We start from the raw sequence: 16,133 nt of genomic DNA on the forward strand, positions 1-16,133 counted from the left end.
GTCATTTGTTATTTCTTCTAGTATCAGAAGCTTTTTACAAGGCAACAGATAAGCAGCAATTAATGGCTAAGGTATTACTGTTATGTCATATATTGAGGAATACACGTGGCTAGGGAGAGAAAACTAAGGGACATGAGTAGAATTAAAACTCATTTACTTCTTACCAATTTTCTACCCATAAAAAATGCACTCTTGTTAAGTCTGGATAAATCAATTAGGTTCAAAAACACTAGTGACAACATTTTTAAATGAGAAATGCGCTAAATGTCTTATCCTTGATATTCCATTTAAATAGTTGCTACTGCTGGTGATGCGCTTACTAGACAAGTTATCATACTCCATGAATCCACCTCATAGCAATAGGAATCCACCCCATAGCAGTAGGAAATCAATTTGCTTTGCACTTGTTTCTAGAGAAGATCGCATGTGGTCTAGAAGTGAATAAAGTGCTGGACTTGGCCTGAGGGAAAGATGGGCATTCTCACGCTTGGCCACAAAGCTCACTGGGTGACTATGGACAACCTACCTTTCAGTGCTGTTGATCAAACTGAACTATTTCATGTAGTCTGACCTCTGCTTTATAGAGGGGTTTTGTGTCTCCAAATGTATAACAGGTTATTAATTATATTTTTAGGAATTTCTGTGTAGCTTCGTGTTGTTTCTATTTCTACATGTTTAATAAAAAGGAAAAAAGAGAGTGGTGCCTTCTAAGAGTTTGGAGAAGGCCAAGTGTTTTTTTATTTAAAAGTAATTCTATGAGATACAAATGCAGTGTTTCAGCTTTAATATTTGTTTCAAACTGTATCAGTCCATTGGAAAGTTGTTTGGAAGCAATGAAGCATAACATTATTTTGAAAGTATAACAGCATTATTTTCAAGTAACACTGGAGGCAATAGGATAACCTTGAAAGCTATCAACTTAAATTATACCTGGGGTAACAAAAAAAAAGTGGGGATGGGAAGAGAAGCCACTTCTGTTTTACTGTAGAAAAAAAACTACTCTTGGTCCTAGAACAACTGTCCTATCCTTTGTTTTTTTAATTTTAAGCACAGATATCTGATGACGTCTATGAAGATTCCCATTCATCATCAGCTGTGTTATTAAACAATCAGATCTGTTTCCATGGAGACTGAAGAATTGGAAGAGATGGAAAGACACAATGGGAAATCAGCCAATGGTTTCAGGAAGGATAGTTCTCCACAGGCAGTATCATGCCTGGACTTGAACTGTGAACATGACGAATCACAGACTTCTGATCATATGACTGAGAAGGATTCGCAGGCACACTATATTCCTATTAGAAGGAATTCCAGATACTATCGCTCCTTCAGACTTCAGAACAGAGGGAGAGGGAGAAGTTATAAGGAGATTCAAACAGAGCATGTTGAAGGTACGTAGTCATTACTCTTTGCCCACTGAGGCTGATACTTATAGTAAATGTCAAGCCAGGTTTTGGTGAATGGGCATTTACAAGAACAAGGGTTGCAAAATATCTGCAACTGTAAAATCTGGTTGTTTGCCTTAATACATCTCCTGTGCTGACAAACGTCAGATTGCAACAAGTCTGGAATTGCAGAAGCAGTCAAAGGCCTCAAGGAAGCGGGGTCTTTACCTCATGCTATTCCACTGACAATGAAGCACTGAGCGGCTGGCAGAACTTCGAAGGCAACTGAGGATGGCTAAAGAGTTATTAACAGTACAAAACAAGAAAAGTGTGCAAAGCTGTACTCAAAGAAGGCATTTTGTTGGAGCAAGAGACACATAGGAAGCATTCAAGAATCAACTATAACAAAAATATAGTTGTTTAAATAATCCAGACAAAGGACATGCTAGTTGGTGAAGGTTTCTGTTCCACCCATAGTATAGTTTTTTAAAATACTTAGCATGTATGAAGCATATTCAAAAATCCTTCAAATACAGTCTAGCAGCAACTGTATTGCTTTTACACCAAGATAAACAATCCGCTAATACCAATTAAGGAACATCATTTTCCTTAGACATGAATATGCCATAAGGACCAAATAATAGGTATGTATTATTTCCTAACTGTCCCATGTTGCCATCCTTCTCTCAGAAGTCTGTCTTGCAATATATTACACAAGATTAGTTTCTTCTTTTCTCCAAGGTTGCAAGCAGACAGCAGAAGTCTAAAAACTGCTGCTTGATATTCTACACCTGTCATCAGTGAGGTTTTATGGCAAAATGAGCTCTTCTGTATGCTAAGACATACGTCTTCTCCACTGTGCTACTGCAGTATGCAGCCAGACAAACATTCGCTCACAGAATCACACTGCACCAAGACTGATAGAGATAACTGAACCATCCGCATCACACAACAAACCTACATCAATTATAAAGGCAGATATATCTTTCTGTTTTGGGCCCCTGAAGAAGAAACTCTTTGAAGAAAGGTTGTTCTCTTGCAGACTTTAGATTGGCATCTATACTGATGAGCTCTGCACTGTGCTGCATTCCTACTTGCCCTCTGTTACTGCATTATTGAAGATAGTTGCCTACTTGGAGAAGGCTGGAAGAAAACAGGTCTCATTCAATCAACACAGTTTTGTTATTTAAAGGCAATTACTCTCTCTTCTATTTGAGCTTAATGTTTATTCAAACAACTAGGAAGGTATATTCTTCAACTCTCCTGAGTGGATGTTACATGCCTTTGTAAAAACTAATCCTGCGCACAAACTCATCTTCTTACAGTATTGGCTGAAGTGCATGGATAATAACGATGGGTAAGCCCTTTTCATTTACATTTGGGATATTGTTTACACAACTTAGTCATGCTAATGGTGGTGCCATTTCATATGGGTATTTTGGTACCTGAGACAGAAGCCCATCTTTGCATTCTCCTTCCCTCTACAATCTCTTCAGATTTTCTGAGGATGAGGGGGGAAGCATGCTGCAATTGTCTAGCAGGACAGGTTGCTCCAGATATGGTATCCCATTCAAAGACAAATAGGCAGCAAGAGGGAGTTGTTTTGCAGCAGAAGCAATACAGTTAACCAGTGGCTGTATTGTGTCAACTACAACCCTAGTGTCCAGGATAAATGTCCCAAACATCCAGTGCAAGCAGATTCTGGTTTTGTAGTTCTGTTAGTATGAGAGGGGAGAAGGGAAGGCAGTAGTAACAGTTGACTACTAGGATGAAATGTGGGCAGCTGAGAGATCTGAGAGAGCAGAGAGAACAATTAAATAAAAACTGCATAGAAGTATAACACTTTTCTGGCAAAGATTAACTTACTGTCCTAGGATATGATGATATGGTTTCCTTTTGGAGTGTCTTTTTAACCTCCCACAAGGAGGAAAAGTACCATTTGAGAAAAGTTAATTTTACTAATATAAAATTGTCAACACTATAAAATGTTTAACAAATCTTTGAAATTTGTTCAATGTAATAGTTGAAGCTTGGACTTTTAAAAGGGACCACATCAGTGTTGGTATGAAAATATTATATGGTGACTATTAGCTTTTCTGGTTGTATCTGAACAGGACCCTAGATTTTTTGGGTTCTGCTTTAGGAAATGGGTACAGGCACAGCATGGATGGAAAACAGTTTCTTTTTACTATTCGAGTCACAATACAAATGCTGTTGCTTCTCCTGATTCTGTTATAACTTACATTCAATGTGTGTGTAAAGTACCATCAAATTGCACTCAACTTATGGTGACCTCAGGGTGAAATACTTGGGTCCTGATGAAGGGTTCTTAATCCACTAGCCCATGGAGACAGTGAAACATTTCTAAGATAAGTTTATTGTGCTATACCCAAGTAATCCTTCCTAACTACAAAAGTTACAGAAGCATTCTTTTTTCTTCTTCTCCAAAATACCTTACATTTATACTGCAGTTTATGTCATCTTTACATCACCTTCATTCCCACCAACTGCATAGCATAGCAACTTAGTACTTATCTGCAGAAGTTTGCAAGCATAGCAACTGCACATGTCAAAGAATATATTCCCACATTCTTGGGGTCTTATCTGCTGTTAAGAAGCTGTGCTCAGCTGGCTGAAGCTGCTTCTGCCATTCTGTTATTCTGCCAGCTTCTGGGGTACAGAAGTTCATCCCTAAGCAAGCAGACCAGAAAACACTATAAAATGGACATGCTAATGGACAATTTTTCCTTCAGACCCTATAGAGTTTTCAAGGCAAGAATCATAAAATCATCTAGTCCAACCCCCTGCACAATGCAGGAAACTCACAAACACCTCCCCCTAAATTCACAGGATCTTCATTGCTGTCAGATGGCCATCTAGCCTCTCTTTAAGACCTCCAAGGAAGGAGAGCCCACCACCTCCTGAGGAAGCCTGTTCCACTGAGGAATCGCTCTATCGGTCAGAAAGTTTTTCCTAATGTTGAGCCGGAAACTCTTTTGATTTAATTTCCACCCATTGGTTCTGGTCCTACCTTCTGGGGCCACAGAAAACAATTCCACACCATCCTCTAGATGACAGCCCTTCAAGTACTTGAAGATGGTGATCATATCACCTCTCAGCTGCCGCCTCTCCAGGCTAAACAACCCCAGCTCCTTCAACCTTTCCTCATAGGACTTGGTCTCCAGACCCCTCACCATCTTCATCACCCTCCTCTGGACCCATTCCAGCTTGTCTATACCCTTCTTAAAATGTGGTGCCCAAAACTGAACATAATACTCCAGGTGAGGTCTTACCAGAGCAGAGTAAAGCGATACCATCACGTGATCTGAACACTATACTTCTGTTGATACAGTCCAAAATTGCATTTGCCTTTTTAGCCACTGCATCACACTGTTGACTCATGTTCAGCATATTATCCACTAACATCCCTAGATCCTTTTCGCACATACTATTGGTAAGACAAATCTCCCCCATCCTTTAACCATGCATTGGATTTTTCCTACCTAAATGCAGAACTTTACATTTATCCGTTAAAATTCATTTTATTGATTTTAGCCCAGTTTTCCAGCCTGTCAAGACAAACAAACAAAACTGGTTTGCCATTGCCGGCCTCAGTGTAGCAACCTTGGACTTCCTTAGTGCTCTCCCAGGTCAGGACAACGTTTCAATTATAATAGCAATGCATGTACTACCTGGGGAAAATGTTGAATTCCCCCAAATATTAAAAGTTGCAGTTTGCTTGTAAAAATGGCATTTCTGCAATGTGAGTGTCTCCTTTAGAGAAGATGTGAAGACTGTGTGCAACAAATGAGAAACAAATGCACAAGTACTTCAAAATACATAGAAAGAACCTCAGTCAAAGTGATACAAAGTTATTTCTTGTTCTTCCAAATTCTGACAGAACCATGAATCAAAATAGAGCATGTCTAATTTCTTAAGGGAGCCTTTTGATCCCATTTTGACATAAACACAAGAAACTCTGTATGTCATTATATACTTAGGAAGAAAAGCAGACAATTCAGCCTTTCCCTTTAAAAAAAAAAATCAGGGATGGAATTTTCCTCCTCCCTGTCCATCCACCCACCCACCCACCCACCCACCCACCCACCCAGCCAGCCAGCCAGCCAGCCAGCCAGCCACCCACCCACCCACCCACCCATCCATCCATCCATCCATCCATCCATCCATCCATCCATCCATCCATCCATCCATCCATCCACCCACCCACCCACCCATCCATCCATCCATCCATCCATCTATATAGATGTAATTTCATTCATTACACATAAAAAAATATCATACTTGAAGAGCTGGACCAGTCTGGCCCTCCAAACATAACTCAACTTATCTTGTTTCCTTAACTGAACACAGTCCATTAAAGGGCCTAAAAGGTAATAATTTATCTATCAATGTTTCATTTCATTTCAAGGCTCGTTAAAAAATGGTAGCACCAGGAATGAGCTTCTGAACAAAGATGAACTGTTACGCATATTCCACAAGGGTCTGTCTCTACATTTAAAGCCAAATATGACAACTGCAGAAGAACAATGGCTTCAAAGGTAAGGAAGAAACACTATGGAAATGAATTGGCCAAATTATATCCACCAGTTTCATTTATATTAATTTTCAGTGATCTTTAGTTTAAACTTATATGGGACATGTCACACAGAAATGAGAGATGTAGGAATCTCTTGCATTTCATTGTGACTCATCTCCTCTGCTTTACAATATTTTTCTCTCTCTCTGAGACACTTGATGCACCTGATGAAGTGGACACAAAAGCTTATGCCATAACAAATCTATTAGTCTACTTTTTCTGGAAATATCCCTTTACAGAAATAAATGTTTCATCCTGCTGCTGTAAGATCAGTTTTAGACCTCAGGCACAAAAAACCAGTCTTGCATTCCTTTAATAACAAGCATGGCATACAAACTGGGGTTTTTAGCATAAGTTTCAGAAACAGAAATGTGGTTCATCTCTTTGATTTTCACATATAGAATTCCTTCACTATATGTGCAAAATACTGCTGCAAGTATGAGAGGAATTAAAGCATTCCATAACCACAATTGCATGCATGGTGAGTTTTTTTTTTTTAACAGAGATGCCTAGAATTAAAATTAGGCTGGTAATTCTCCCACCTTTACACCATCACTGTGATTATGGATGATGGATCCAACCATATGCCCAATAAAAGAAAGATGGTAGACTCCATCATAGATAATGTCTAGTTCAGGGCAAATACCTGCATCTAGAAATCTTTGATTGAAAGCTAACTGTTAACATTATTAATTTTGCACTGTGGTGACAGTGCAGAATTCATGCTATTTACTTACTGGCACACTGGGTCATACAATTAAGCCTAAAGGTAAAGTATAGCAAGAATAGAGGAAAAATATAAACAAATTCTGCTTACTCCATCTCTACAAAAAGCCTTAATATATACCGTAAATAATCTATGTAATACTTTTAAGGTCACAGACTTAGGCTTTATTGTCTTCAGGGAACACTAATCCCAAAATAAAGAGTTCCTAGATAAAAATACCTTACAAATGTGCTCCAGATAGTGAAATCTTGGTAACCACATGATTGATTTGTCTCCTTGCACACAATATATCATCTAAAGTAGGGGTATCAAACTCATTTGTTATGAGGGCTGGATCTGACATAAATGAGACCTTGAGGGGCCAGGCCATGTCTGGTTGGGCTGAGCAATGTCAGGCCGGGCTGTGTGTGTACCTATTTAAGATTAGGTAGCAGAGATATAAATTTTATAAAGAACACAGACAAACACAAATATATATTTTTAAAAAAACTTAAAACATGCTTAAAATGTTAGCCCTCATTGGTCTTAAGGATGCTGTTTGTTTTTCTCCCATGGGATCCAAGGAACTGGGCAAAAGAAGCTCTGGCTCTTTCCTTCCTTCCTTCCCCAGGGGACTGGGGGGGGAGCCTCAGCCAATGGAGAAAATAGAGGTTTTGCTCTGTAGCTCCTGAGCAATTGAGCAAGCCTTGCAAAGCAAGCTGTTATGCAGAAGGAAGCAAGATATAGAGAGAAGGAAGCAGATGACAGCCAGTTGCTCAGGGGCCTGATAGGAGCCCTCTGAGGGCCTGATTCGGCCCCCAGCTGCATGTTTGACACCCCTAATCTAAAGGATAGCAAGTACCCAGTCCATGTAGAAATTATTAATTTGGTTTCAAGACATTAAGCCAACATAGCATTTGGCAATAGTCAAACTAGTAGCAGAAGTGACAGTCAAAATACAATTCTTCCCATTTGTCCAGACTGCCTTCTTCTTTTTAACTATGTAAACATTGTTTAACTTGTGCTTCTGAATCCTTGACTGTATTTTCTTTTATAAATATTCCTTCATAATATTACCAGGAACATCAGAATGAAAGCAACAGTAAATGTGCTTGAGTGACTCTGCAGAAAAAAGTAGTTCTACTCAGCCTGGGAGGCAGATAAAGGAAATCTTATTCCTAGCCAAGTTACATACACCTACCAGGGCAAAAATAAAAAAAGATATATGGAGTTTCAGTAGTTGTTTAAATAATCCTTTTTTGAAGTTTTTATCTGAGGAACAAACTTTAATCCAATGGATATAAATGACTGTAGATACATAACTAATTGCAGCTTATTTATTATTGTTGTTATTATTAAAAGCAGGGTTCTGCAAGGACTTGAGGGTAGCATCTTATTTTTAACTGTATCCTCTCCCCCACTATTCCCTCTTTCCCTTCCCTGGCAACCCCCACAGCCTCTTCTGTTTTCTTGCTACCTTCTCTTCTCTCCACTCACCAGCCAATCTGCTTTTATTTGCTGCCCTGTCTTTAGATTTCCCTACTTCCCTCCCCTGGCAGACTGGGAAAAGTCTGAGTTGCTCAGTGGCTGCTGGCACTACTAGGGCTGACTGGACCCAGCTGCGTGGTTGCTGCCACCAGGGCCAGTTGTGTGAGTAGTGAGTCCTCTCCATCAGGGAACATGATGGGTAGAAAGACAAGACCTTTTTCTGGGCTGTTTTGGCCTCCAGGTTACAGAAGTCAAGGTTTGGCTCATCAATATTGTTGTGGCTGCCTAGCAACCACTCAATGGCCACTGAGTGCTGAGCAGGCATCTGTTTTAAAAAACTACAGGCATTGTTTCTATTATTTTGAGTTTAGGATTGCTATTTGGATTTTGCTGGTAGAGAAACTCCTGCCAGTACTCCTCCAGCCCCTGCTGGTACCCAGTGGGGAAAGTGTATGTGTGTGTGTGTGCGCAAAATGGTGTCCCATAACACTGTGACATCACTTCTTGTTAAATAAATGAAAGTCATGGGATGCTCTAGGATTCACCCAGAAATCTATAATTTTTACTGCAGAGTTTCAGATGAATGCTATAGTGGGGTACAACATAGCGATATCACTGGAGGTGATGCTGTAACATTGCAGGATATCATTGGGGTAAATCCCACCATCACCAGTCTCTGCTGGCAGTAGGCTTCCCAACCCCCCCGCCCTGGCGGGGGACCCCCGAATTTGCAGCCTCCTCCCCCGCTCTCCAAAAATCCGGAAGCGGGGGGGGGGGGGGAACATGCGTGTAGGCATCATGCAGTTGTAGAGCTCCTGCAAGTTTAGAAACCTGCAAACTGATCCGTTTAAGGCTGTTCCTTTAAGGCTGCGCAAGAAACAGGAAACAGGAAGGGCTTCATTGGAAAGGGTAAGTAATAGTTTCCATGGAGAACGGCCCCTCCCTTTCTTTTGCTTTCGTTTTCACAGCAAGTAGAGTTCTGCAGGAAGAAGATCTAGTACCGTAAGTATTTGTGTGTGAGAGAGAGGGAGGGGGCAGGGGATTCCCTGGTTTAGAGGCCCTCCCCCCCTTTAGAAAGCGTGGGGGGAGGGAAATGTCTACTGGGCACTCTATTATTCCCTATGGAGAACGATTTCCATAGGGAATAATAGGGAATTGATCCATGGGTATTGGGGGCTCTGGGGGGGCTATTTTTTGAGGTAGAGGCACCAAATTTTTAGTATAGCATCTAGTGCCTCTCCCCAAAATACCCCCCAAGTTTCAAAATGATTGGACCAGAGGGTCCAATTCTATGAGCCCCAAAAAATGGTGCCCCTATTCTTAATTATTTCCTATGGAAGAAAGGCATTTAAAAAGGTGTGCTGTCCCTTTAAATGTGATGGCCAGAACTCCCTTGGAGTTCAATTATGCTTGTCACACCCTTGTTCCTGGCTCCACCCCCAATATCTCCTGGCTCCGCCCCCAAAGTCCCCAGATTTTTCTTTAATTGGACTTGGCAACCCTAGCTGGCAGTGAAACCCAGCAAGTTTGTAGAGAAAACCCTGTCCCTAGCTTTGTTTTGCAGATTTGTTAACCCATACTCTATTGCCCAGAATTAGATAGATGAGGAATGAGCAATGAAGAATCACAGGTTGTGTATGTGTGGGGGACAATTTGAAGATCTCCCCAATTTCCCACTCCAGGCTTCTAGAAGATCTCAGGGACTTAGGCAGCTAACTTCCTCCTTTATTCCCCAACTGTTCTCAGCATTCATAATTCAAGACCATATTCATGTGGGCCTGATGATATGATATACTTTCCACAGACAAATCCCCAGGCTTGGTTTACAGATGTGGTCTGGGAGCTCCATGCTCAGAACTTAATTGCCAGGTATTTGTGGCCCAATTTGGTTTGGGACTACAATGCACAGGGAGAAAGGAGTTAAGTCTCCCCCCCTACATTTTCCCAACCTGAAATCACCCCAAGTGTCAGGGCTAGACCTGATGAGTTCTCCCTGAAAGACACAGGGGTCATAGCAGCTAAACCTCTGTGCTCCAGGACTCAGATAGGCAACCCATTGAGACCAGAAAACCAAAGGGCTTCTATACAGGAGCCAGACATGGGAGCCAAAGAGGAGTCCATCAATGAATCCTGCTGTTTGCCAGGGATTCAACAGACACCCTAGAGCTCCTAGAGTGGAGGAGGAGAGACTGAGTAGAGGCTCAGCTCTGGTGAGAGCCTAGTTGGCTGCTTGGGATGCTAGAGTAAGTCCAGTTGTGAATATCTGCAGGTTTCTAGCCCTGGTGACAGCTGTATGCCACATGTTCAGTTTTCCCACACGGAAACAGTGCTGGGGGGGGGGGGAAGAAATATTTTTCCTTTTCTTGCTGCTCCACTTGCATAGAATACTTCATGTGGAACAGCAAAAATATGGAAATAACTTAGGGTTCCCAAGTCCAATTCAAGAAATATCTGGGAGCTTTGGGGGTGGAGCCAGAAGCAAGGTTGTGACAAACATAATAGAACTCCAAAGGGAGTTCTGGCCATCACATTTAAAGGGAATGCACACCTTATAAATATCTTCTCTCCATTGGAAATCATGAAGGATAGGGGCACCTTCTTTTGGGACTCATAGAATTCGACCCCCTTGTCCAATCCTTTTGAAACTTGGAGGGTATTTTGAGGAGAGGCACTGAATGTTATGCTGAAAATTTGATGCCTCTAACTAAAAAAACACCCCCCCCAAGCCCCAGATACCTAAGGATCAATTCCCCATTATTCCCTATAGGAATTGGTCTCCAAAGGGAATAATGGAATGCCCAGCAGACATTCCTCCCCCCCCCCCCCCGCTTTCTGGGTTTTAAACAATTTATTGGTAGCATATGGTTACAAAGCTTATCTATTTCTTAATTTTTTCTTTTTTTTCACATTAACCCATATGACATTTCCATCCCCCCTCCCTCCAATGTTGACTTCCCCGAGGTTATAAGTTCAAATCCATACTAAAGGCACTTCTGATTGCTCAAAGTTCCGTATATATATTCTTACAACTAAAAAAATGTCCAATATTTCTTTACTTTCCAAGTTTTCTCCATATATCCTTTAAATTTTCTCCACTCCCTTTTGAATATCTCTAAATCATAGTCTCTTAGTGTTCTGGTTAATTTGTCCATTTCACACCACGATAAAACTTTCATGGTCCATTCCCATTTCTCTGGTATTTTTTCTTGCTTCCAAAGCTGCGCGTACAAAGTCCTAGCAGCTGATAACAGGTACCAAATTAAAGTCCTGTCTTCTTTTGGGTATTTTTCTAATTGTAATCCAAGTAAAAACGTCTCTGCAATTTTCTTAAAATCATAGCCCAAAATTTTGGTGATTTCTTGTTGTATCATCTTCCAGAATTCTTTCGCTCTTTCACATGTCCACCACATATGGAAGAAAGAACCTTCATGTTTTTTACATTTCCAACATCTATCCGACATTTTCTTACTTATCTTAGCCAATTTTTTCGGAGTCATATACCACCTATACATCATTTTAAAACAGTTCTCCTTAATGCTTTGACAAGTTGATATCTTCATTGAGTTCTTCCAGAGGTGCTCCCATGTTTCCATTTGTATTTCTCTATTCACATTAATTGCCCATTTGACCATTTGAGACTTTACTACTTCTTCTTCTGTAGACCATTTCAATAATAACTTATATACTTTTGATATCAATTTTTCATTGTCACCTAACAGGACTCTTTCCAGTTCTGTTTGTTCTCGTCTAATCCCCTCTGATTTTATGTCATTTTCCATCAAACTTTTAATTTGTTGCATTTGAAACCAATCATAATTGTTATTTAGCTCTTCTGAGGTTTTTAATTCAATTTTGTCTCCTTGAATCTTAAGCAGTTGGTTATATGACATTTCTCTTTTTTCTTCAGAATCAGCTGTTATTTTTATTACTTCTGCTGGCACTATCCATAATGGTTTTCTCTCGTCCCCGTATTTCTTGTATTTTATCCAAGTATTTAGTAATGTATTTCTGACATAGTGGTGAGAGAAAAAACCATCCATTTTATTCTTCCCATAGTACATGTATGCATGCCAGCCGAATCTATTTCCGTGAGCTTCTAACCACAAAGGTTTTTTATCTAACAGCATTATCCAATCTTTTATCCATGTCAAACAAACTGCATCGTGGTATAGTCTTAGATCGGGAAGTTGAAAACCTCCTCTCTCTTTGGCATCCGTTAAGATCTTCATCTTTATCCTTGGTTTCTTTCCGGCCCAAATGAAATCAGAGATTTTCCTTTGCCATTTGTTGAATTGTTTTGCTTCTTTTACAATCGGGATGGTTTGAAACAAATACATTATCCTTGGCAAAATATTCATTTTGATTGCAGCTATCCTGCCCAGTAAGGACAAGTTGAGTTTATTCCATTTCATCAAATCTTTGTCCATCTTACACCACAGTTTTTCATAATTGTTTTTGTATAAATCAATGTTCTTCATTGTTATCTCTATTCCAAGGTACCTAACTTTGGTTGTGACTTCACAACCTGTCACCTTTTGTAGTTCGTTTGTTTTATTTGGTTGCATGTTTTTACAGAGGAATTTCGATTTCTCCTTATTTATGTATAATCCTGCTAGTTCTCCGTATTCTTTTATCTTAGCTAACAGCAGTGGTGACACTTGAACCGGATTCTCCATTATGAACACTATATCATCTGCAAAAGCTTTATATTTATAAGAGAATCTTCTAATTTTTAGACCTTCTATTTTTTCATCTTTTTGAATTTGTTGTAACAAAATTTCAAGAGTCATTATAAACAACAATGGTGATAGCGGGCATCCTTGCCTTGTTCCTTTACTCACTTTCAATTCTTTGGTAAGGTCTGCATTTATACACAATTTTGCATGCTGATCTGTATATATTGCTCTTGTCATTTTTATAAATTGTTCCCCTAAATTAATTTTTTCCATTACCGCAAACATAAAGTCCCAATTTAAGTTGTCGAAGGCTTTCTCTGCGTCAACAAAAAATAAGGCCACTTCTTTTTCCGGGTGCTTTTCATAGTATTCCACAACATTAATAACAGCTCTTACATTGTCCCTTATTTGTCTTTTAGGAAGAAATCCCGCTTGGTCTTTGTTTATAAAGTTGGTCAGGTATTGTTTCAGTCGCTCTGCTAAAATTCTTGTATAGATCTTATAGTCATTATTCAACAATGAGATTGGTCTATAATTTTTTACGTTTGTGCTATCTTTATCTTCCTTAGGAATCAGAGAGATTACAGCTTCCCTCCAGGTCTTTGGGATTTTCCCTTCTTCTCTTATCGTGTTTAACAACTTCAACAGTTTGGGTGTTAATTCATCCTTGAGAGATTTGTAAAATTTTGACGTGAATCCATCTGGCCCTGGAGCTTTACCCTCTTGCATTGCTTTTATTGCTGCTTCTATTTCAATTTTCTCTATTGGGTCATTTAATATCTTTTTCATATGTTCCGTCAAAGGTGCCACCTGAATGTTTCGTAGATACTCTTCCACTTTTTCTTTACTTATATTCACACCCTTGAATAAATTTGCATAGTATTTAAAGAATTCTCTTTTAATTCCTTCTTGATCCACTACTGTTTTCCCATTTGCCATGATTTTATTTATAGTCTTATTTTCTTTCCTTTTTTTTAATTGCCAGGCCAGGTATTTACCAGGTTTGTTTGCACTTTCAAACGATTTCTGTTTCAAATTTTTTAAATTCCATTCTAATTCTTTATTCAGCAAATGTTTAACTTGGGATTGTAATATCGTAATTTCTTTTATTAATTTTTTCTTCCCTGGTCTTTTTTTTAAGTCCTTTTCTTTTTTATCTATTTCATTTTGCAGTGCTGACAGCCTTTCTTCTCTTGCTCTTTTGTCTTTATTATTCAATGTAATTAATATACCCCTCATTACTGCTTTATAAGTGTCCCATACTGTTGGATATTCCATATCATCCGTTTCATTTATTTGGAAGAATGCTGCAGTCTCCTTTTCTAAGAATGATACAGTGTCTTTATTTTGTAGTAAATCCTCATTAATTCTCCATCTTCTTGATTTTCTTTGCAATTTTGTTGACCAGCATATTGGATTATGGTCCGCCCAAACCTTTGGAAGAATCTCAATTTTTTTTGTTATGAGGCCCAAGCCTTGGGAACCCCACAACATGTCAATTCTGGAAAAAGAATTATGCCTTGCTGAGAAAAATGTATAGTCTCTTACCTCAGGGTTGAACTTTCTCCAAATGTCTTCTAGATTTTCCTGTTTAATCAACTCAAAGAAAGAATTGGGCAGCTTCCCTTCTTTATCATTCTTCTTTGGACTTGATCTGTCAAGGTTATTTTGTATTGTCCCATTAAAATCGCCCATCATCAATACCTGGTCATAAGTCTCTTCGTCCATTTGTCTATTTATGTCTTTAAAGAATTTGTCTTTCGCTCCATTGGGTGCATAGAGTCCTAGTAGTAACGTTTTTTTCGCCTCTATCGTCACCTCAACAGCAATGTATCTTCCTTCTTTGTCTTTAAAGATTAATTTTGGGTCAAGTTGTTCTTTAATGTAAAAAACCACCCCTCTTTTCTTTTGCTCTGCTAGTGAAAAAAATTCCAACCCCAAATTTCTATTCCACAAAAATTTACTGTCCTTGCGTTGTATATGAACTTCCTGTAAACAAATTATATTACATTTTTGCTTTTTAATCCAATGAAATGTTCTCCTTCTTTTCTGTGGTGAATTTAGTCCATTTATATTCCAAGATAGTAATTTGTACTCCATTATGATGTTGGTTCTTTATTTTCTTCAAAAAAGCTATGCATCTCTTGTTCGCTTCTTATTGTAATCCTTTTGCCATTTTGTTCAAATCCAAGACCCTCTGGTATTATCCATCTATATCTTGTGCCCTCTGCACGCAACTGATCGGTTAGCTTCTTGTACTTTTTCCTATCGCTGATCACTTCTCTTGGTAACTCTTTCATTATTTTAACTCTGCTCCCTTCTATTGCCCAGGCTTTTTGGTACCCTTTCCTCAAAATTTTCTCTGCCACTTCTTTTGATCTTAATCTTATGACGATGTCTCTTGGCAGACCTTTATTTTTCGCATAAACTGAGTTGACTCTGTAGGCACCCTCCAACATACTCTTAAATCTGTCAGGGTCTTCTTCTATGTACTCAGTGATGATATCCACCATATAGCCTTTTAAGTCTGTGTCTTCTTTTTCAGGTACCCCTCTTAGACGCACTTGTGACTCCAGCAACTTACAGTCGTGTATTATGACCTTTTCTTGAATTTTTAGCAAGGCAGAGGCCTGTGTATCCACTTTCATCTCTACCTCTTTCACTTTATTTTGAGTCTCTTCCTTAAAATTCTCTATCTCCTTCTTAAGGTCTCCAACTTCTTTTTTAATATCTTTTTTTATTGCCAAATGCAATTTGTCCATAGCTTTTAACATTTTTGCCTCCAGAGCGTCAAATTGAGCCTGCATCTTGTCAAATGATTGGGCTCTTGCACGTGTTGTTCTTTCTACTGACATATAAAAAATCACCAAACCTTAAAAAAATCCCCACATAAAATTTAGCATCCAATCCAATAGCTTAGAGCCAGTTCTTTCAGATGAGACTAGTTTCGTTTTTCTCCCTTCTTCCTGAGCAAAGATATTGAATTTTAACAATTTTGACAGTTTTTCTCCCTTTTAAAATGGCAATCGTTATTTCTCTATGGTACAGTTCCAGCCTAGAGAGGTCTCTCTTCGTCTTTCTTGATCTGAGTCTTGGACTCAATTCCTTCCTAGTTCAAAGGTCGGATGTCACAGCTCTTGTTGTCCTTATAGGCTCTGATTTATTGTCCAGCCCCTTTTAGTTTCACTTCCTGTCACAGCTTAGACTGATCTCGTGTCTAATCTCGCAGTTTTTTGAGCTGCATGAAGAAACCGCAACCACAAAAATTCACAACAATATGT

At 39.2% G+C, this 16,133-nt stretch overlaps 1 protein-coding gene across 1 annotated transcript in view; it reads left to right on the top strand.

The window, feature by feature from the left end:
• The first annotated feature begins 1,089 nt into the window (after positions 1-1,089).
• NGEF (neuronal guanine nucleotide exchange factor) overlaps positions 1,090-16,133 on the top strand; it is a 75,275-nt gene continuing 60,231 nt past the window's right edge. The window contains exons 1-2 of the mRNA XM_060241948.1: positions 1,090-1,391; positions 5,815-5,944. Coding sequence (XP_060097931.1) covers positions 1,124-1,391; positions 5,815-5,944 — 398 coding nt within the window. The 5' untranslated portion in view covers positions 1,090-1,123. The remainder of the gene's footprint in view (positions 1,392-5,814; positions 5,945-16,133) is intronic.

Source organism: Heteronotia binoei, chromosome 6 (assembly GCF_032191835.1).
Source record: "Heteronotia binoei isolate CCM8104 ecotype False Entrance Well chromosome 6, APGP_CSIRO_Hbin_v1, whole genome shotgun sequence".
NCBI lineage: Eukaryota > Metazoa > Chordata > Lepidosauria > Squamata > Gekkonidae > Heteronotia > Heteronotia binoei.